The sequence below is a fragment of the Dermacentor andersoni genome, chromosome 6, assembly GCF_023375885.2.
Source record: "Dermacentor andersoni chromosome 6, qqDerAnde1_hic_scaffold, whole genome shotgun sequence".
Taxonomy (NCBI): Eukaryota; Metazoa; Arthropoda; class Arachnida; order Ixodida; family Ixodidae; genus Dermacentor; species Dermacentor andersoni.
The window spans coordinates 74,869,500-74,892,774 of NC_092819.1; the positions used below are offsets into that span (position 1 = coordinate 74,869,500).

The window sequence follows — 23,275 nt, forward strand, 5'->3', positions numbered from 1 at the left end:
TCTCCATAGTATCACCGAAGAGAAGCTGAACAGTACAGACGTCACGCAGTTTGCAATCACTTCAGTGTGTTCTGTGGCACCGCCAAGAATGGTGTGACAGTTCATAGAAGTTCTTGGGGGGTAGAAGCGACGCTGCCTCTCCCTGACCCCTCGGTTGTCCTCCCCATTTTAATGTTGTCGCGTTGGCAAACATTCAGAAATTTCTCATGTTGTGTGGAATTCGAATAAGGCCCCATATGTATTGGCAACAGATGTCACTGATTTCCATGTTCATTTCCCCATCTTGTGGCAACATGACAGGACTCTCAGAAGGGCGTGGTGTTCCTTGAAGCTACACCAACGGCACCGCCATCACACCACCGCCAACCAGCCGCTCCCACTCCCACCCCAACTGCAGCCGAGGACAGGCAGGACAAGAAGGATGAGCGCCGCAAGAAAGCAACAGGTACTGTCTTTACACAAATTTGCAAACAGTGAACACTCAAGTTTGAGCTGAGAAATCCAAGTAATCGCAGATTTGCACGGTCTGCTCGCCCAACTACTCACCTTTCTCCATCTTTTGTCAAACCATTGCAAGATTTGTATGGCCTTACCGCTGACTTTGTGCTCCATTCAAGTATCGGCGAGTTCATAGTGGCGATCGAGCAACTGTGAAACATTTAATGCTACTGTGGTAGCCTGCCCCTCACGTAAAATTCTTTCACTCAGGCCTTTGAGGTATTGTCCATGGATAAATAATTAAGTACAGTAATTAGCTATGTTACATGCTTGGTAGTCCTCATAAACGTGTAGCCACATTTTCGAGACTACGCAGGTTTCATTGATATTACAAATCCAGTCTAGAGGCCATATTTGGTAAGGATCCATTCAATTCTTTATCTTCTTTTTCGAAGTGATTCTTGAACATTTTCAGGCTCTACGATTCCAGCGTGCACTGCGGCAATGAAAGTATTTAAGTTGCTTCAAGGTATGCTCATATGAGCTGCCGAAGGCACAATCAATGTCCAAATTTTTTTATCCTTTAGGGGCCAGGAAAATGTCTGAAAAATCAGGCAGTCTAAAAATATGAATGCATGTCTTTTACTTCCCCCAAGGGCTCAGATCACCACAGGAACGTCAAAGATAGCTTTGAAGGCCTGCCAGTACACTTATTAGCCGTATCGGCACTCGTAGTGTGACAGGAGACGGCAGGTGTGCGTGTCTATAATTAATATAGCGTCCCGTGACAATGACCCCCTTACATTCTTGGTATGCTTCAGCGTAATATATCACATATGATTCACCGCATAACGTTGCTGTAGTGCTGCAAAGTTGACGTTTAGGAACTAGCATTTTTCAACGCTTGACCCTTCCTGTGCTTTCCGCACTTCAAAGCCATTTGTGAAGATGACAAAAGTAGGCTTGGCACCATTGCTGATAGAAGCAAATTCTTTCAATGAAAAACACGGCACCGAACAGCAGGAACCTTGGCAGCGAACGTCGCAGCAGCTAGGCCTAGCGTTGCCATGGTGGTGGCTACAGCTGCCAGCGAATTGGTGTGTGCGATAATCACAATGGCGGCGGTGGTGACTTCAATGCTGTTTCAGACCTGCGGTCATGGAAAAGGTCCGGAAAATCGGATGGCAAAGGAGTTCAACATCCGAAATTTCACTTCCTTATACATTGGCTCTCTGGGGCATGCGGCAGTGCCTCAAAGGCATCCAAATTATCTGGTATGTCAAAAAATATCGGGCGTCCGAAAAATCGGTCATTAACAGTACTCAGTAGTGCGCTTGTGATAACACAGGGTCACTATGCAGCAACAGCTAAAGCATGTGTCAGTTCCCTGTCAACTTCAATAGCAATGACAATGTGGATGGGGTCTGAAGAGTGGCCTTTTCTCGGTCCATTTCAGTTTTCTTGCTCATGAAGTTACTTTTTCAATAATGTGATAGCATTAATATGGATACTACAGGTGCATTTCTGCCTTCGCCGTCACCATGATGTTCTCTATAAAGTTCAAGGGTAATGACACCGTCACTGTGCATCCTACGGTGTATGTGCAAGCGAAAGCATGCGAGGGTAGCCAACGACCATGGCTCAATCTTACCCGCACGAAAGGGAGGAAAGCGGGGAGGAAGCACGCTGTTTTCCGTCGCCCGCAAGGCACCCAAGGTTGCAAGGCACCAGTTGGAGGTGAGGGAAGGGGGGGCAGCACTCTACACCGGCTGCAACTGCATGTGGGGTGGCTGCACGGGGTCGCATGTCCGTGTCTTGAGAGTAATCTGCATTGGGGGCAGAGTCTAGGCATGTCAAGAGATCTATAGCTTTGGGCGTGCTGTGTGTTCTCGGCTCCCAGTTTGCATTGAAGTGATAGACAGCATGAAGACAGCAGACTTAGCTTGCTGTTGCTGCCGTGCTTCATCCCGCCAGTGTTCTGACAGACAGTGTCCGTGCTCATCGAGTGTGATGTGTTCATGTTTGCTTTGTGCATTGACACCATGCTTACTAATTTAGTTAGCATGCAAATGTTTATAAGTTGATTCGGCCGATAAAAGGACCATCCTTACTTCGTATGGCTGTCTGCTAATTTGCTAATGTGATCGGTGCTTTGCTAGGGTCTGAATCCAAGCTAGTTGGTATGGCAACACTTTTAGGCAAGTAAAGCACAAAAAACATGGACAGTGAAAAGAATGAGGACATAAGCACTATGTGTGTCCTGATTCTTTTCACTGTCTGTGTTTTTTGCGCTTTACCTTCCTAAATATGGTGCTTCGCCTTTCGGGCGAAACTGCAACATTTTGTAATCGAACGGAGCTGTCTCTTTGACACTGTTCAGCAGGATTTTCTAGGACAATACAAAGGGGTCACAGAAAAATGAAGACTTTACTATTTAAAGTGGACAGAATTGGAAGCCTCAGCCCACTGCGTATGTTATATAAAGGAGACTCGTTGAAAGTCTTGTCAAACTCAAAAGTGTTATCAAAATGTTGGCTCTGTGCTGAGGCTTCACCTAATACAACAGAATGCCCCTCCACTTCTGTTTCATTTTTTATTGAAATGAAAGTAGGAGAAAGAAATTGAGTCACCTTATAATGGTGATAGCTACTCCTTTCCACATAATAGCAATTCAAGAAAACTGTACAGTAGACTTCCGTTAATTCAGCTTCGGTTAATCTGATTTTTCAGTTAATTCCATCCAGACCTTAAGGTCCCAGCCACCACCCACACATTTCTATGGAACAAGCTTTTGTTATTTTTATCCTGAAATTAGCTTTCCCCGGATAATTCGAACTTAGCTGATCAACATGCATGCACTCGACAGCTGGTGACTCCCCTAGCAGCAGCATCTCTCTAGGCGGTGCTCATTTTGTCGGTTCCATCAGGGTAGAATTAGCAGAAGTCAAGTGTGTTATAATGTATGGAAAAACATCACAAAATCAGGAAATCAACAGTGGAGAGAATAAATGCGGTCCCAACATAGTAGTTCGAAATACACAGCAGCATATAGACACAAAAGGCAAACACAAGTTGCCGCCAAGCTCTATACTCAGTCCTGAGCAAGCACGTGATGTGCTATGCAGACAAAATGAGCAGGTCCACAGATGAGGAAAACACAGACAAAGTAGGCTAATGTGGGCTGCATCACACGAGACTGATACAAGCACATATGGTGACGCAGTAAATCTTCTTCTTGGGCGAGTTGGTTGATACAATGGGCTAGTTGATATAATACAATACTTCGCGCTACAATGGCTTCAACACATATGATGAGAATGGATCACACTTACTAACCCATGTCTTCACACATTGTCAGGAAGCATGAAAGGGAACAATTGTCAACCACCTGACTGTAACATGAATTTACAAAGGAAATTCATGCTACTGTTTTTCATTGTTTTTTTTTTCTCCTTTTCATGAAATTTCCTCCACCTTGCAGATTTCTATGTAACTGCTTTGCCTCATTCACAGTCCCTGTGCTTCAAGTTGCAGATTAATTCGCCCTCTGTCTGCAATCTGCTAGCCTGATGTTTTGCTCGGATGGGAAAGAAGTTGGAGATTAATTCACCCTCTCTCTGCAATCTGCTAGCCTGATGTTTCGCTTAGATGGGAAAGTAATCACTCCGGAAGGGTCTTGACCCTGGGTTCGACCCCTAGGCCAGGACGACTTTTTCTTCATCTTCGAAGAGCTTTCTTTATGAGAAACCCATGCAGGATTTCTTTGTAGCTTCTTGTTAGTGTAGGGTGGATGACAATTTTCTCCTCTTATGAAACTCCATGTTGTGTATTCCCACAAAACTGATCTGCTATATTCAGTGTCATAGAGCACTTTCCCATGTTGCTTAGTACATAGTGTGAAATGATGTTGAAAACACATTCGTGCAGAATGGAGTACATGTTTACGATGCCTGCTTTCTCAATGAAATGTTCTAGCACATTGAGTGTTCTTCCCTGGGCTGTTTCCAATTATAGCTACTGTACTCATACACCAGGCAGGAAACTCCTTTATTTTTTTTCATTTTGTAAGCTAACTATCATTTCTCTGTTCCCATACACTTGCAGGTGGCAAGTCAGGTGGCGGGACACAGGGTCGAGAGACCAAGACGAAAGCTGTCAAGCCCAAGAAGCAGCAGCGGCGCGGCCGCGGGGCAGGTGACTCAGACTCTGAGGATGACGCTGGAGATGGACCGGGTCGTTCCCACCGCTCCCAGCAACAGCAGGAGCTGGAGTTCATGACAGTGGATGAGATGAGGGCGCAACTGGAACAACTTCCTCTGCTCCGTGACTGCCCACCGGAGCTGAGTCAGAGCATTGCTGAGAAGATCCACAGGTGAGGCAGGCTGCTGGCTTCCTGGTAAAACTTGCAAGTTTCAGCTAACCTGGGAAGCAGTGACAGCAGTAGCATGCTTCTGTCCATCATCAACCACATGCAGAAACGTACAGTTCAATCTCGTTAATTCGAGCTCTAAGAGGACTGGAAACTTATTCAAATAAAACGTAGTTCAAACTAAAGAAAGCCCCTGTGAATGTAGCTCCCAATCAATTGTGCAGCACAGTGTGCAAAACCAAAACACTCACTAGGCTCATATTGAAAAAGTCTTATCCTCCCTCCATCAGCTTACGACATGTACCGGAATAAGTCATAGTTTCGTTTAAACTCTGAGTGCGATAAGATCACACACTGCATGCTGTATGCTGTGGGCGCACTGAGCATGGCTGTCTGCACAGCCGCCATGCGTACAGGCACGGCCATGCACCATATCTTGGGCGTAATCTGCGATGGGTGCAAAGCTGGACGAGCAGAGACGGCGGGTTACTTCACACGTGGTGTTGTCCCGTGCCTGTAGTATTGGAGGTCGTGTAATCTGAAGTGTCGGACCTGCCTTGAAGCTAGAGCCAGCCTGAAGCATTCACTCTGCGAGGCCCGCGCTGTTCTTCATGCTAGCATTGTCTCAGTGAGTGTTCCTGGTCATCGAGTGAGATCTGTTCATGTTTGCCTCTGTGCGAGTGACACCATGCTTGTTAATTTGATTAGTAAGTGAATGGCTACTGCAACTTATACAGCCAATAAGACTACAAAAATTACTTTGTTAAGTTGTTTAAGGCTTTGCTGTCCCTATCGATGTCTCGGCTTTTGGACACAAGTGCAACTTTTCTTTTTCCTGCCTCTCTTAAGCTGGATGAGAAAGGGGATTCCGGTTCGGTGTATGTTCCCAACGTGTCTCCTCATCATTTTTACGGGGCATGCAACACTACGGTCTCATCACCTTTGCCTTTGGCTCGAGTTTGGCTGGAAGGTGTTCCATGGAAGCAACAAATTTCCCTGGAAATATTGTTACCAACTGTTATTGCTGCAGTGAAAGGTGTCTTCATAGCAATGACACATGGCACCACCATTCCAATGCGTAATAAAAGCAGCAAGTTTCCCTTGCGAGCAGTATGTTCTGCTGCCATCTCATGATGACCGTGGCAATGATCCTAATGGTAGGCTTTTGTGAATGCCACAAACGGAGCTTCGGTTTCATATCCGATTGTCTCAGAAATGACAACATGCATTAGAACTGGGTCACTTCAAGAGACAGAAAAAGAGCAGTTTGGATCAGAGAGCAAACGAGTATAGACAACATTCTAATAGACATCAAGAAAAAAAAATGGTGCGGGGCAGGTCATGTAATGCACAGATTAGGTAACCTTTGAACCAGTAGGGTGACAGAATGTGTACCAAGAGAAGGGAAGCGCAGTAGAGGATGGCAGAAGACTAGGTGGTGCGACGAAATTAGGAAATTTGCTGGTGCTAGTTGGAATCGGTTGGCGCAGGACAGGGGTAATTAGAGATCGCAGGGAGAGGCCTTCGTCCTGCAGTGGACATAAATAGGCTGGTGGTGATGATGATGATGATGATGAGATGTGGTAAGTGTTTCTTAGAGGCTTCTTCAGCTAACCTTATGTTACATTTTTAATGACCAGTCCCAGCCGACATGGCATTGTGCGCTTTGCCGTGCTTCACATGCCCTCTCTCGCACATGCAGGCCACTGACGCGCAAGTACCAGGAAGTGGCACGGTCAGTGTTCCTGGCATCATCCAGTGCGTCTGGCGCGGCACGACGCAAGACATTTGCCGAGCTGCAGGAGAAGGTCTCATCCCTCCTGCTGAGCATCCAGCAGTTTGACCGGGGAATCAAGGCTGTGCCGGCAGGTCAGTGACCTCTCCTCATATGGACTCACAAATCTGCCTGCAAAGGATGTCCCAGAGAAATCTAGCACAAATTTCACCAAGAAGGTCAAGAAGGATCCTCTCCAGGCACTCCATGTACAATCATACAGTATTTACACAAATGTAAGTCGACAGCCCTGTGTCACATGTCGGGGAAAAACTAGAAGGGTGTACCCAAAGGCGCATTCCACCTATTATTCGCTGCACTGCTCGCCCTCACTAGTGCTGCTGTCATCATGGCTGCTGTGGTCCCACAGCATGTCGTTGTTAAGTGAAATCCCACGCTTCACTAATGACCACACCACGACTTTGCCACACCGCGCGAAGTCGTGGTGGGGTGAAGTCATGCGGTGAAGTCATGTGGTGAAGTCACGTGGTGTGGTGAAGTCGGTGTGGCGAAGTCATGGCGAAGCACCCAACTGCACCCAGCCGTCAGAGAGGCTCTATTCACACACCCAGTTGTCGTAAGTTTGTGGCCTGGAAAAAAAACTTGGTCAGCTTACAACTATGTAAATATGGTACTTACAAATGCCTCGAAATTGCAGACACCACCAACAAAACGTTTCCTCAGACTCGTGCATTTAATGAGCCGTAAATCTTGGGCAGGGAAAATTCCTGTTCTTAAATTTTTGCTTCATTATTCCTTGGCTTGATCTGTCACTTTCTAAAGCCCACTCTAAAGTCTCTGTTTCTAAAAGACCCCCTTCCCTTCTTTTTCAATCAAGTTGAAGATCTGCTTGGGAGTGACAACTGATGACAGCATTGAGGCCACTGAGAGAGGGAAGGAGGCAGTGGTACATGAAGACAGCAGTGGTGACGAACCTACATACTAACCAAGAATATCGATCAGGCAGGCAATAGCAGCATTTGATGCTCTCCAGTTAGTATACCTTGCGTCACTGCTGTAGTTTCTCCTCTGAGTATGCTGCAGACCTAACCAAAAATATTTTAAGTCTTTATTCTTCAAGGTATGGGGCTGGAAACTTGTACATGTATGTAATGTTATGTGTTTATTTCATATATGAGGTCCATTTCTTGTTTATCTCCTTTGGTTCTAATTTTATGCAAACATCCTTTAATTATTTTCTACCGAGATCTGCAAAATATCATCTCCTTGGATTTCACTACATAGGATATCAATGGCTTCTGTATTATGTAAGGAATGCCGTCGGACCAACCTTATTGCTCTGCCTCGCCTAGAACACGAGTTGGGAGGTTTTGAAGCTGAAACTCGAAAGAGTGTTTTTCTGGTGCTTAAATTTGAAGCTTTAAGTTTTAGTTGTTCTGTTTGTTGCTTCCAGCGGAGGAACTACAGGCCCAGCTGGCCAAGCACCTCCTGCGGACACTGTGCTCGGACTTGGTCAACTTGGTCGTCGGCTACCTGGCTGCAGAACACGCCAAGGAAGCAGAAACACCAGCCAACATGGCCCCTGAGGTACACGTCCCGATTGCAAAGGACAATTTGAGCGCGCAGAGCATAGTGATGTCAACAGTGCGTAAAGCCACCAAAGGAGGCCAATAACACTCGAAGCAATAACACTTGAAGCAAAGAATAGGTTAAAACTTTTTAAAAGGTGTTAAGTCTTAGACCAAAAGAATATAAATTTTTATTTTTCTTGTTATGGTGCTAAAAACTTGTAGGTATAAGTAATTTTATCAGCTTGTTTCAAATAATGGAACAATTTTGTTTTTTCTCATTTTGCCCTATGTTTATGGAAGCATCCTTTATTTCACTTGCGGGAAACATTTGAAAAAAATTGGTTTCTCAGGTTTCGCTAAGCAGGGTATCAACAACACCTTCTGCATGACTCAAGAAATTTAATAAGACCGACTGTATTGCTCTGTTGACCCCAGAGTAAGACTTGCTAGATATTGAAGTTACACTCTTCTGAACTCCCGACATTGAAGTCTCACAAAATTTGGTGAAGAGTGTTTAAAACTGCTAAGTTTGCATTTATGTTCAGCCAGTTTGTGAAGGCTTGCAGTAAGTTTAATCCGAAAGGTGTCTGGAGTGAACATGAGTCCAGCTGCCATTTGTAATTGAAACACTGTGCTTCACTACACAGTCACAAGGCTGTATATATGTCATTACAAGTCATTAGTCGCTGAAGAATGGTTTGTCAAATGCATCCGTTGTTTGCATCAGACATGCAAATTGCATTTTATCATAGCTGTCGCACTGCAGTACGAGCAAAAGCACGACGATGCTTGTTGCATGCAACTCAAAGTAACGAGCTCATGCACGTCCGAACAGGTGCGGCAGAAGCTGATCCAGAAGCTGCCAGGCGACGTCAGGGGTCCTGTGCTCAAGCTGCACCAGTCGCTGTCGGCCAAGGTAGGCAACACTAAACCTTTTGACGATTAGCCCGGCAGGGGTATGCTGTGCTGCTTACCTCAAGGTCATCCTGGCCACAACGATTGCATTCTGATGGCGGTGAAATGCAAAGGCGCTTGTTTACTTAGATGTAGGTGCACATTAAGGAAGCCCAGGTGGTCGTAATTAATGCGGAGTCCCTCCCACTCGTAATCAATCGCACCTCATAATATCTGGGTTCTGGCATGTAAAGTCCTTTAGTTGAATAAAATTATTTTAACACATTTTCGAAGTTGTAGAAACTCTACTGCATGTTTCTCGCACGTAAAAGAATGACACCTAGCAAGTGTGAAGGTTAGGAAACTCTTTAATTTGGTACTGAAGTTCTTTCGAAGTGCCAGACGTGGCATTATTAACATTATCATGATGACACGAGGCAAAATTTGCCGATGTCGTGTAGCAATAAGTATGGTGTTGTGACTCATAGAAAATAAGTGAGAGTGCTGCATGCTCTTTCTCTCTCTGTGCTTTCATGCGGCAGCCGCAGAGATCACAAGAACGGAGTGGGCGAGCTAGCTTGTCACAACAATGTGATGCATCTGTCTCGTGGATACCGAAACTGCTTCGCAGAATCAAGTATTATTGTGAATTATTTAAAGTGGTCTCACGCTTTCCAGTATTTGTGTTAGGGCTTAGAGGGCTTGGATTTTCATTTAATGAAAAAAAAAAAATGTCGTAATGGCCTATCAGTACACAGAGCAGAGAAGCATGCTGCATGACAGGGGTGTTTAAAGGTCACGAGACAGTTCTTGGACTGTATCTTTGTTGGGGACAAATGGTCACAGCAACGAAATTTTGCAAAGCCTTATTTTCAATGGTGTTGCTATAGTTTCATATTTTAACAAACAGGTACTGTGTCTGCATTTCGCCACAACATACTGCTTTTGTTTATTTGTGCCTTGGTGTCTCGTGAAACAACCAGATGCTGCATATTCACCACGTATTCTTTGCTGACACAGAGTGTTCGGTCTTATTATTTGAGGCAGAAAGCTGAGAAGTTTACGAGGGGCAGTCAAAAAGTTCCCGGAATTGCTTTGCCGAAGCCGAATGAGCGATAAGATAATGTGCACACACTTGGGTAGGGGGCTAAGTATGTTTGCACGCGGGCAGAGCAGGCCTGGGCAGGTTTCAGTGTGCAGTGGCGTCACTGTGCTGTGTGACGTGCATGTCACACAGCACAGTGACGCTGTGTGACGCTGAGTGGTGGGCAGTCGGTACAACGTCGCAGTTCGAACAGCGTGCGAACATTAAGTTCATGTGCAAATTGGGAAAATCAGCTTGAGAGACGCTATCAGCCCTGCTGCAAGTGTACGATGCTAATGCATTAGAGAAAACCGCAGTTTATGACTGTTTGCATAGCTTTAAGAAAGGCCAGGAGACGTTAGAGGACGACGAGCTCAAGGGGAGACCGTCGACGTCCCGAAACGATGGAACGATTGCCAAAGTGCAACGACTGATTCGCCGTGATCAAAGAATGACAATCAAGCAATTAAAGCATGAATTGGGTATCTCACGCGGACCAATTTATGCCATTTTATGTAATGATTTGAAAATGAGACGCATCAGTGCGAAGTTTGTTCCAAGACAGCTTAACACGGATCAGATGGAAGCTGGCGAGCTGTTTGAGACAAGTACGCAGGACCCAACGTTGCTCCAACACATTGTCACTGGTGATGAGTCTTGGGTGTTCGCCTACGACCCGGCGACGAAACAACAGTCATCGGAGTAACACACACCAGCGTCTCCCAGACCAAAAAGATCACGCATCGTCAGATCCAATGTCAAAGACATCGATGGTTTGGTGCACCATGAGTTCGTACCTCTGGACAATCTGTTACTGGCCATCTATATATGCAAGTTTTGCAGAGGGTACACGATGCGGTTCAAAGGACGCGACGGGACAAGTGGCAAGGCAAGTGGTGTTTGCATCACGATAACACGCCAAGCCATGGCATTGCTTGTTGTGGAGCGATTCCTCGCTGAGAATAACATTCCGGTCGGCCCTCAACTACCGTACTCTCCGGATGTCGCTCCAAGTGACTTTTAGCTGTTCCCTACTCTGCAAATTGGCCTCAAGGGGACACATTTTGCAACCGTGGAGGACATCAAAGCAAATACGTTGGCTAAGCTCCGATAGATTCCGAAAAAAGCCTTTTACGACTGTTTCCAACAATGGCAGCAGCAATGGAGCAAGTGTGTGTGTGCATAAAGGTTCGACTTCGAAGTTGATTAGGTAAGCATTCGCATAGGTCGTAATATTAGCACGCTGGAACCACCGTTTCGGGAACTTTTTGACTGTCCCTCATATATCTTGCTTGTATGCATAAAGGTTTACATGTTGCCATGATGACGGGTGGTTGATTAGAGTAATAGACTGCCAAGTGATAGGAAATGCTATTGATGGTGGGGTGATGGTGATGGTAAGTCAATGGTGCAATGAGATCGAGGAATTTGCGGGCATAGGATGGAGCAAAGTGATGCAAGGTAGGGAATACTAGATTGCTAACAGAGACCTTCATCATGCAGTGGAAATGAATGAGTGATGGGGATGATGAATCGTGTTTCGTACGCTGAAGTGTTTGAAAATTTGAATCTGGAGGTGACTGGAGCGTTTTGTTGTGCGCCAGACGCTGGAAGACTTCCTGACCGATGTGGATGCGGTGTTGGGATCGGGCGTGTGCGATATGATCATCCGCTCCGACAAGAAGAAAGAGAGGCAAGTTATTCTTCTCCATCCATCTTCTTCTGTGTGTCTACTAAACTAGCTAATTTCTAGCAGCAGAAGATCATTTCAAGCGAGAGCGTTTTTGGCACTTTCTTACAACAGCATGCTTGGTATCGTGCCAGAAACACTGTCAGCTGTAGACACTGATGCATCTGGAACTAATCTCATGAAAATGAAAGTATCCCCCAAAATATATGCCTGAGAATACCGCCCCCAGAGAACCAAACATCTCAGCATGCTGAAAATTGAAGGTAATGGGGGGGGCAATAAGGATGATGCATAGGCAAAATTGCAAGCATTGTGGATAATTAGATGCTCTTTGGGAAGTTGTGATAGTTTCAGCAATTGATAGCCCTAGCACATTTCGATGCCTTACAGAAAAGCTCTGAGTATACGACTGGCTATGTCAGGTAGAAACCTTGTGTAAGTACATTTTATCCTCTTCAGGCACCAATTAAATCTATCATTTAATTTAGTTTCATAACATTTTTTCACAACAGCCTCATGAAAAGCGTACAGCTACAGAATGCATTAAGAATTTTCATTTCTTTAGCGAGTATAGTCAAGTGTACAGAATGTGGACTCCATGCAATAACTCTGTACAGTAACTTTAGATATGAGAACGTAAGCCCTAAACCCAATCCAGTCACTTGTAAAATATGTCTGATATCAAATATAAGGCAAAGCATCCATTGCGATAGCAAATTAGTAGACAGCTGTACGAAGTAAGGATAATAGTCTTATTGGCCGTATAAAGCATGGTGTCAGGTGCACACAAGCAAGCATGAGCACATCTCACTCGACAACCGCAGAAACTCGCTGTCAAAACGTTGGCGTGATGAAGCACAGCAGCAGCGAGAGAATTGACCTTTGTGCTGCCTCACACTTCAAAACGAACTGAACGGCGAAAACACAGTGCACATGAAGCTGTCAGCACTCGCTGTGCTTTGCCCCCATCGCAGATCACTTTCAAAATAGGGCCCACGCAGCCATACCATATGCAGCAGCCACTATAGTGGAACGCTCCCGTTGTGCCTTGTGCGTGATGGAAGACAACGCATTTCCTCCCCACTTTAACTCGCACATACAGCGCGCAGCGACATTATCGCCCTTGGACTTTATATGGAACATCACGGCGACTGCAGAAATTTGCCTGGAGTGTCCGTATAATTGCTATCGCAAAAAAACAGTGAAATAAGTGAACTGGCATCGTCAGTACATGACAGTGTACTGACGACGAGCCCAAACATCCAGTCGTTTACAATGTAACTCGTTCTTCTAAAACACTTCAAGTGGCTCAAGATGTATGCGACTTATATTAAAAATAATTAATTTTCTTGGTGCCTTTCCTTTTGATGCACTATTTTGGCATGCAATGCCATGCTGTCCAAATATTAAGGTTATAGGGCGAATGAGGAAAAGTTGCAATTTAATGTCAAAGCCTTACTAATGGTGCTGAGGCTTGCCAGGATTCCAAAACACTTGCCATAAAGGAACAATTCACTGTAACAGGTTGACAATTTGTAGGGACAGTGTGCGTGTTTGGGTAAACATGCTGGCAAGATCTCAAATTTGCGAAGCAATTAGTTCTGGCACAACAAAGCAACAAAGTGTTGCACAAGTTGTGGGAATGCCCTTTTGCACAGTGAATTAATTTCAAAATTTTCTGTGTAAGGGAATGTACAGTCGGTGTGACCCTTTTGTAGAGCGCAGGAACGGCAGCCTCTGGGGCGCTCAGGAGCCAGCCAGCAATGTGTAATGGTAGTTCACAAGGGTGACGCCGACTATACAGAGATTTCAAGACCAAACATTGCACACATACAAGTTCAGACCTTCCTCACATTGGGACATGCATTAAAAGCTTTCTTTTGAAGTTTGAAAATGTTAATTTATAAGCATTTATTGCAAGAGGTGTGTCGGCATAACTTTAAGAGACGGAAAGAGAGCGGTTTGGATCAGAGAACAAATGGGTGTAGACGATATTCTAATTGACATTAAGAGGAAAAAATGGCACTGGGCAGGTCATGTAATGCGCAGATTGGATAACTGTTGGACCATTAGGGTGACAGAATGGGTACCAAGAGAAGGGAAGTACAGTAGAGGACGACAGAAGAATAGGTGGTGCGACGAAATTAGGAAATTTGTGGGTGCTAGTTGGCATCAGTTGGCGCAGGGCAGGGGTAATTGGACATCGCAGGGAGAGGCCTTTGCGTGCATTGGACATAATTTAGGTTTATTATTATTATTATTATTATTATTATTATTATTATTGCAAGCAGGTGCACATTCAAGGACACAGCCACTGGAAAAGCACCAACGATGCACCAAGGGAGAATCGCATTTGCAGTGTTGGCTGAAATAGCGCACTAATAATTGACACTTAACAGTTTACAGTTAAACAGCCGTACATGTGCACGACCAGTCACAGTACCAGCTTTGCTGGATGTTGGGCTGCAATTCTGCGGGGTAGCTCGCTTCTGATGGCTTTCTTACCTGTTATGGCTGAATAACTCTTAACTTGAGCGCACTTTCAGGCTACCCTCTAGCTGTGCTTGTACAAAGCTGGGAAGTGATAGCTGGATCATTGGCATGTCCAGTGCCCCTGTCATAAGTCTTCCAATTTTGTGACGTCCCGGGTTTCACGACTAATCACTAGTGCAGTCCTAGCGAATTCCCCATGGAAACTGTGCATTAAAAATCTCAATTATCTGACGTGAGATTGCTCACGTCCCCTTTGGTGACCCATGTGAAACTGCGAACCCAGCAGTGTATATGTGTGAAGCACTTCCAGCTTCTAGCAGCTCCCTCACGTTGTCGTCCCCTCCACTAGGAAACATATCACCCCTTTCCGGGATCCCTCCTCACCTCCTTTTTGCTTCCCTCATGTTTGCTGTCCTTGCAATTTTCATTTCTCTTCCCCCTCTTCACGTCACTCAACTGTTGCCCGCCTTCGTCTCTTCGTTACCGTCTCATTGCGCTTTGTCTCTTGGCGTTTTTTCTCAGCAGTGCCTGCTCCTGTCACAGAATTTGTTTACACATGCAGCCGAGAGGGTGCTTGGTGCTGTGACAAGCTCGCTATCTTCGTACAAGCTGCATGTTTCGATGCATCCATTGCCAAGTCTCACGAAAGTAAAATTATCTCTGAAAGTGATCGCCCGAGAATACTGCCTTACCCATATGGAAAGTGAGGAAGCATGTGTGAAGATCGAACCGATTAGTCGCCGGAAGGCACGCAGATCATATCTGATGCAGCATGTTCATGCACACAGTTTGTAGCTTTGTTTACACACAAGCACACAAGACTTCTCAAACATCCATCCTTGTGTTTCCACTTTTGCGCGGGTCATCGTATCATGCCGACAATGCTAGCTGCCACCTCAGAAGAGGACGACACTACAGATGCTGGTGCACTTGTGCCTGTGTTCGCGGCTAATGTACAGCATAGCATAGACAACATTCGGAGGGTCGTCTGTGTAGGCGACGATGCCATAGGTGACCTACTTGAAGATGTTGTTGCACTTGAAAGTGCTTGCTGTGTGGATCACAGAAAGCCTATCAGATATTGACCGATCTTTTGAACTCTCTAATTGAGAAATAAACGTTTTAGCATGCTGGTGGGTGCAGATCGCGGTACAATAAGCCTCCAATAAAGCGTGATTGGCACTTTGCAATGCAGTACTACAGTCGAACCTCGATATATCAGACACCGCGGTGATCACAAGATAGTTCAGTATAGCCAGAATTCTATATATAAGATAACGTAACAAACACATAAAGAACTTATGCAAATCAATCAATGAACCTATCGTGGCTCAGTAAATACTCACTTGAAGCTTCACACAAAGTATTTATTTCTTTGGCTGAAAGTACTGCAGCAGTGTAGCCTGCTTCTTATTGGCAGCCATGTGCTTAACCATGGCGTCCTCAACATAATCCAAATGATCCACAAGCAATGGGCCGGTGCCTTCTATTGCACCACAGTAACGGTGAAGAAGGGCCAAAGCAGCTACAGCCTCAGTTGAAGTTTGCAGCGGGGCAACATCAGCACTTGCGGGATCAACCTCGGCAGCGTCTTCATTTGCGCGCTACTTCCGCTGCGATTTCCACGTCCATCAATCAAAGCATTTTGAAACACTGTCAAAAACAAAGTATTAGGTGGCGTCTGCCATGGGGTCTATGAGTGAGCCCAGTGAATGCACACTGTCGCGCATCTTTGTGGAAGCAAACCGCCATTCCTCACGAGGCGCGGTAGGTGCAGAGCGTGGCACCAAGGAGCAGTCAGTGCGGCAAATGCAATGTGTCGTTGATGTTGTCCAACTAGCCAAGCCGCCGCATGTGTACACATGCCCAGTGAATCGCGCCATCGCTATTTTCGAGGGTGTTGTAGGAAATCTCGCCGCCTGTCAACAACACACACATGGTCTGGGGTGGCAGAGTTCAATATATCCATTTTATGTCCAACCCCGTTTGAAATAAAAAATGCATATTTTCTATTTTCTAGAATACTAGGAAAGTATTCGATATACACAGTAATTCGATACAGTAGAATCTCGATGATACGATTACGGTTGATGCGAATTTCGCGATGATACGAATTTCAAAAGTGTTTTGGATGGTCTACGTTATATAGAATACGCTATGATTTGGGATTATACGAACAGTTTCTCAAGCCTTCGCGGATGATACGAACGCGCCGATGACCGGCGCACGCGAGCGGGGCGACGCGGCTGGTCTCGGAGGGGGAGAGTAGCCACCATGGCTAATGCGCGGTAGCTGGCCCTTTCCACGCCAGCATCCCTTGACCTCCAGTCTGCGCTGGCTGAGCGGCCACTGGCCCTCCTCTCCACACCGGTCTCCCTTCACCTCCACGTCTTTTCAAGCCCGCTTCCCTTCACCCTCTGCCGGCCGAGCGGCAGCTGCCACAGGCCCTCCTCTCCACACGCCTCCCTTCACCTCCACGTCGCCGCCGCCGCCCATGCCGCCGCCGTAGAGTAAAGTGCGCTCGGCACATGGCTCGGCACGAAACCTCTAACCAGGGCGAGTCACGTGCCTGACAACTCTGCGTCGCCCATTTCCTGGCAGCCATCGGCGTACGCTAGCTTCTTTTTCTTCTTTCTTTTTTCGCTACGCCGCGCTTTCGCGCAGGGCGACCCGATCTGAAAGGAAAAGCCGAATCGCCATCGCCATCACAGGAAGCTGCGCGCTGCTGCTGCATGCGTCTGTTCAGTGTTCGCTGCTGCTGCTGCTGCTGCCCTGTGCGTTTTGCAACGTGGACTACCTGAACCTGACGGGCGGAAGTTTAGTGCGCGCGGAAAGACCGGTTTGCTGTTCGACATGTCGCGAAAACGGAAGGCCCTTTCGTTTAAGGAGAAAATTGAAATACTCAAGAAGGTCGACGACAACCCGAAGAAGAAACGTGTCGAGTTGGCGAAGGAGCTAGGCATAGCACCGTCGACGCTGTGCACCATTGTTGGGCAGCGAGACGTTGTGATGAAGAATGCCCAGCACTTCGGCGTGAACGTCAAACAGGCGAAGACGGCTACACACGTGAAGCTGGAAGAGGTCCTGCTGACATGGTTTGGCGAAGTTACAGCGGCCGGCGTCAACGTGGACGGCAAGGTGCTACGCGAGAAGGCGGACAACATTGCGCTTTCCCTGGGAATCGAAAATTTCCAAGCTTCCGGGGGATGGCTGCATCGTTTTAAAGAGAGGCATGGACTTGTCTACAGAGTCGTTTGCGGTGAAGGAAAGAAAGTGGACCAGTCAGCCGTCAGCGACTGGCTGAACACGCTGCCGGCACTGATTTCAGACTATGCACCGCGCGACATATTTAATGCTGACGAGGCGGGCCTCTTTTTCAATTTACAACCAGAGAGGAGCTTGTGTGTGAAGGGCCAGGCTTGCCAGGGCGGCCAAAAAAGTAAGGAGAGGATCACCGTGCTTTTTTGCGTGAATGCCGACGGCTCGGAGAAAATTCAGCTTACCGTCATAGGCAAGTCCAAACAGCCGAGGTGCTTTCGATCGGCAGGACGTTTACCTTGCTTTTATAAGGGCAACAAGAAAGCGTGGATGACCGCGGAATTTTTCCGCGAGTTCCTCACGATCCTGGATCGAAAAATGGCTGCAAAAAACCGAAAGATCTTGCTTTTCTTAGATCAGTGTTCGGCGCACCCAAAGGAAACGACCTTCAACAACGTCACCGTAAGGTTCCTGCCTGCCAACACTACCAGCCATTTGCAGCCACTGGACGCTGGAATAATTCGGAATGTAAAGCATCATTTCAAAGGACTCTTAGTAAGGCGTCTCCTGGCAAAGATTGATCGCAAAGATGAAAATTTGCGGATCAGCCTGCTCGATGCGTTGCATTTTTTGGCGATGTCCTGGGATAATGTGACCTCGGACACCATCGCGAACTGTTTTCGCAAATGTGGGTTTAAAACGGGACGGGACGCGGCTCCGACGGGAGAAAATGAAGAGCCCGATGAGGACTTTCGAATTGAAGGCTGGGGGAGTCTGCAAACTGAAGCTTCCGCACACGACTTCGTCACCGCGGACGACAACGTCGCGACCTGCGGGTTAAGGTCCATTGAAGAGTTGGTCGACGAAGTGAATGAAGTCGAGACCGAGAGTGATTGGGAAGACGCCGACGAGTGCGATCAGCTGCCGTCGACGTCAGAAAGCCTTAACGCTCTCGATGTTCTGCGCCGCACCGTAAGTGCCGGCAACGTGAGCGACGAAACCGCTGCACGATTTTATGCATTTCAGGCGTGTCTCGTCAACGACCTCGAGGGCAAAAAAGTGCAAGCGAGCATAACTGACTTTTTCGGCCGGAAGTAGCTGTGGCCAATAAAGTTTGTGTTCATTATCATGTCGAGATTGGCTTGTTTTGGCTCATACGAATTCGGGATGATACGAATATTTCGCGTGCTCCCGAGGAATTCGTATCATCGAGATTCTACTGTATATCCATGTTCGATATATCGAGGTTGGACTGTATTCTTTTCTCATTTACTTTTTACAGTGCAGTCCACTTATAACGATATCGAGAAAGACGAAAAATATGATCGTTATAACCGATGATCGCTATATCTGGACTGCAGTTACCAAAAAAAAAAAATTTTTTTAAACGCGTTTGCGCTCTTTACCTTTGCAGCTCTGAACTCGAATTCGCTACTTGCTCTAAAGAATAGATGATGTGTACAGTAGGCCGTGAAAAACAAACTTTATTTCTAGCGCCAATGACCGTGTCAAGGATTAGGCGCGCCGAAATAGTCCGAAATCTGCACTTGCTTTTGCGGCAGCTTCAGCTTCACAACCGCGGTGTGCATGGATTCCAGCTGCTGCGCGAACACTGGCGGCAATCCTTTAGCATGCATAAAATCAATTAAGGAGTCGATCGACGACAGTGCACTTTGCGTGGACATCGTGGTCGGGGTCAAGGTGCCACTGTCGATCTCGTTGTCACTGTCGCTGATGCCGTCGCCACCGTCGCACAACTTTGTGTCTGTCGAGACAGCACATCTTCGGCGATCGCCTCGTCGATGACTTCATCGCAGAACGAGGCAGCACTGTCTGCAGTCAAAAACTCCTCCTTCGACACACCACCTGTGTCACCAGTAGGAACGAGCTCCCAGAGCTCGGTTATGTCAGCGAATTCCACCGGGTCGGTCTCAGCGGGTTGGGGAAGTTCGTCCTTACGCACAAAGCCCGCCTTCTTGAAGCAATTGGTGATGAACCACTGGTAAAGCGCCTCTTCAACATCGGCGTACAAAGGGTCTCTGGCAGAGTTCTGACTGGTGTGGTTTAAACCTGTTGCCAGCTTTGCGGGTCAATGTTGCCAGACTGCCTGCCAAATTTGACGGGAAAAAGCACCGTCAAATGTAGCGAATGCAACACGCCGTTTTCGATTGCGCACAGAGTTACCAGATCACACGCGCGCAGGCTCCCAGCTCCTGACAGTACCGGAAAGCTGCTGCATAACCCGCGCGCTTTCGAATCGCTTGCTTGTTGTGGGCCCTGTTCTCCGACGGTACGAAGCGCTTTCTTTCGCTGCACACGCTTTGGCTGGTCCGCGCGGGACGAGGCTTTCGCTGGATCTGAAACTGAAATGCGTCGCATAACGATATATCGCTGCGCGCTCTCGCTACAACGTTAGAAAAGGGTTGCATCGCCTTGATTTGCACAGGCAGTCTCCTGACGGTTACGCTGCTCGCAATAAAGACTTTACTGGAACTGACACGCGTCGCATAACACTTGGGGCGCGATATATCGCTGTGCGCTCTCGCTACAACGTTAGAAAAGGGTTGGATCGCCTTGATTTGCAATAGGCAGTCTCCTGACGGTTACGCTGCTCGCAATAAAGACTTTTCTGGAACTGACACGCGTCGCATAACACTTGGGGCGCGATATATCGCTGCGCGCTCTCGCTACAACGTTAGAAAAGGGTTGGATCGCCTTGATTTGCATAGGCAGTGTCCTGACAGTTACGCTGCTCGCAATAAAGACTTTTCTGGAACTGACACGCGTCGCATAACACTTGGGGCGCGATATATCGCTGCGCGCTCTCGCTACAATGTTAGAAAAGGGTTGGATCGCCTTGATTTGCAACAGGCAGTCTCCTGACGGTTACGCTGCTCGCATTAAAGACTTTTCTGGAACTGACACGCGTCGCATAACACTTGGGGCGCGATATATCGCTGCGCGCTCTCGCTACAACGTTAGAAAAGGGTTGGATCGCCTTGATTTGCAACAGGCAGTCTCCTGACGATTACGCTGCTCGCAATACTCTGTTCGGAAACGGAGACGCGTCGCATAACTCTTGGTGCATAACCCTTGGTGCAAGAGTTAAGCGACGCGTCTCCGTTTCCGAACAGAGTATTGCGAGCAGCGTAATCGTCAGGAGACTGCCTGTTGCAAATCAAGGCGATCCAACCCTTTTCTAACGTTGTAGCGAGAGCGTGCAGCGATATATCGCGCCCCAAGTGTTATGCGACGCGTGTCAGTTCCAGAAAAGTTTTTATTGCGAGCAGCGTAACTGTCAGGACACTGCCTATGCAAATCAAGGCGATCCAACCCTTTTCTAACGTTGTAGCGAGAGCGCGCAGCGATATATCGTTATGCGACGCGTTTCAGTTTCAGATCCAGCAAAAGCCTCGTACCGTCGGAGAACAGGGCCCACAACAAGCAAGCGATTCGAAAGCGCGCGGGTTATGCAGCAGCTTTCCGGTACTGTCAGGAGCTGGGAGCCTGCGCGCGTGTGATCTGGTAACTCTGTGCGCTTCGAAAACGGCGTGTTGCATTCGCTACATTTGACGGTGTTTTTTCCCGTCAAATTTGGCAGGCAGTCTGGCAACATTGACCCGCAAAGCTGGCAACAGGTTTAAACCACACCAGTCAGAACTCTGCCGGGTCTCTAACCCCTTTTCCGCTGATCGGAATGGCCGCTGATAGCTCCTGCCTTCACAATCGCGGTGCTCCCGGTTTTCAAGATGGTTGATATCGTTAACTGAACGAGCTCATACTTCTTCACGAGGGCGCTCACCTTGAAGCCGCATCGAGAGTCCTGCAAAATATCAATCTTCGTGTCAAGCGACACAGCTTTGCGCTTTGTCGGCGCCATCTTCGAACTGGGTTGAACCATTTGTTGCACGCTGCTTCGGTGGCGTCAGCCTGCTATCGCGAGAGAGACGCGGGACGGGCGCCACCGCGCCGCTTTGCTTGTCGCTTCTTTTTTTCTTTCTCTCTCTATCGGAGCGACTGTGGCCGATGCGCATGAAGCAGCTAGCGCCATCTTGTGGCGCGCTGCGCCAACGTTGGCTGCGCCTACTCGTGCGCGGGCGGGGCGAGACGCGCTGCGCGGTAATGGCGGCAGATACGAACTTACGGAGGTAAACATCGCCTCGTCTCGACATCGTTCGTTTCAGGGAACTAAGCAACGCAAACGTTACGATTATTTGGCACGGAAAACGCCGTCCAGACTGCAAAATTTTGATCGTTATATCCGATATGCGGTGAATAACCTATCGTTATAAATGGTTTTTTTCCCCATAGACCTAATGCATAAAATGACACTCTCATGTCGACCCATCGTTATAACCGATATATCGTTATATGTGGTATCGTTATAAGTGGACTGCACTGTATTTCCAAGTCCTGCGTAGTATTAACCTATAGCTTAAACTGAAGTTCCATGCAACTTTGTCATGCAAAACCGTTTTTTATGGACATCATTTTTGTTAGTAAGGTTATACAACGCCTGGATTATACAATGTTTTCGCATGGTCCCGAAAAAGTTGTAAAATCGGGGTTCCACTGTATCATGCTGGCCTGTCCGTTATGCAGGCAGTGGCTGCTGAGTCACCGTCAGGCTCTGCTGTCACAACTGTCGGACGCTGAGGATGCTGCACTTTGCCTGCACCTGTCCGTGCTTCTCGTGGCCCAGGCTCAAACCCAGAAAGCGCTGCACGCCTCAGGGCGCTTCGTGCCCCAGATTCTGTCTGCGCTGCGGACGCAGTTGCCGCCGGACACGTTCGCCGTACTGCACCAAGCACAGGGTGAGTACGGTTATGCTTCACTTATTACGGAGGCAGCTTTACAGAAGCACTACAGGTGAACATTGAATCAATTAAGAATGTTAGACTACCATATTAGAAGTCTTGCTACATTTAGGTCACTAGGTTGCATAAATAATTACGACACTGGGGCGCTACTTGGATTTCTTTCCACAATTCAAATTGCCTACAACAAATGGGACCACTTAGATGGCTGTGCGGGTAGTCTCCAAGATTGCGCTCCTGCAAGTTCCACAGCCTGCTTTTAGTCAAAGGCTCGCACAGAAATGGTATCACACTCTTGGTTTCTGACAGACACGTATGTTTACACATGCGTGCATACACACCCCTCTCCCTAGCCGAGGCTAGAAAGGGTCAGGGGAGGGCAAACACCTGAACTATTCTGCTGCAGGAGAGGAGCCATCAGTACCTGGCATTGCCACCTGATGCCTAACCAGGCATGATACTACCTAGCTTCACTGATGCGACATGGGTTAATGATCGATCAGAAGACAAGTGTACGTTAACCCTCTCTTTCTATCTGCGCACTCTTGCAGAGCTCGTCATGAGGCACCTGACGCTCGACGACTCGTCCAACGAGAAGGAATCTGTCGCTTCAGCCCTCAAGGAGCTGGTTCCAAAGCTTAAGGAGATTGGCACCACCTTCAAGAAGCAGGGCCCAACTGAGGATTGAAACTGCTGTATGCCTTGTGCTACTGTTCCAGTGCCTTGGGTGGACAGAAAGAGCTCGCTGTATTCAAGTTGGTCAGCGGCTTGAAAAAATATTCTATCGACATTAAAGAAGGGTCTGAAAGAATGTGCATGAAGTTTCAGAGTCTGAAATTTCGTGCTGTTGTGGCCTTTTCCTGCCATAAATAGAATTCACATTATGAAACCGGTTTGAAATAAAGGAGGAAGCTTGCTGAAACATA

At 47.3% G+C, this 23,275-nt stretch overlaps 1 protein-coding gene across 1 annotated transcript in view; it reads left to right on the forward strand.

Annotated features, from left to right (window-relative positions):
- The window catches only part of Ufl1 (UFM1 specific ligase 1), a 46,467-nt gene extending 23,192 nt beyond the window's left edge, over window positions 1–23,275 (forward strand). The window contains exons 10-17 of the mRNA XM_050171121.2: window positions 301–445; window positions 4,543–4,810; window positions 6,510–6,676; window positions 7,996–8,129; window positions 8,949–9,029; window positions 11,696–11,788; window positions 22,139–22,346; window positions 22,901–23,275. Of these exons, the coding sequence (XP_050027078.1) occupies window positions 301–445; window positions 4,543–4,810; window positions 6,510–6,676; window positions 7,996–8,129; window positions 8,949–9,029; window positions 11,696–11,788; window positions 22,139–22,346; window positions 22,901–23,037 (1,233 nt within the window). The 3' untranslated portion in view covers window positions 23,038–23,275. The remainder of the gene's footprint in view (window positions 1–300; window positions 446–4,542; window positions 4,811–6,509; window positions 6,677–7,995; window positions 8,130–8,948; window positions 9,030–11,695; window positions 11,789–22,138; window positions 22,347–22,900) is intronic.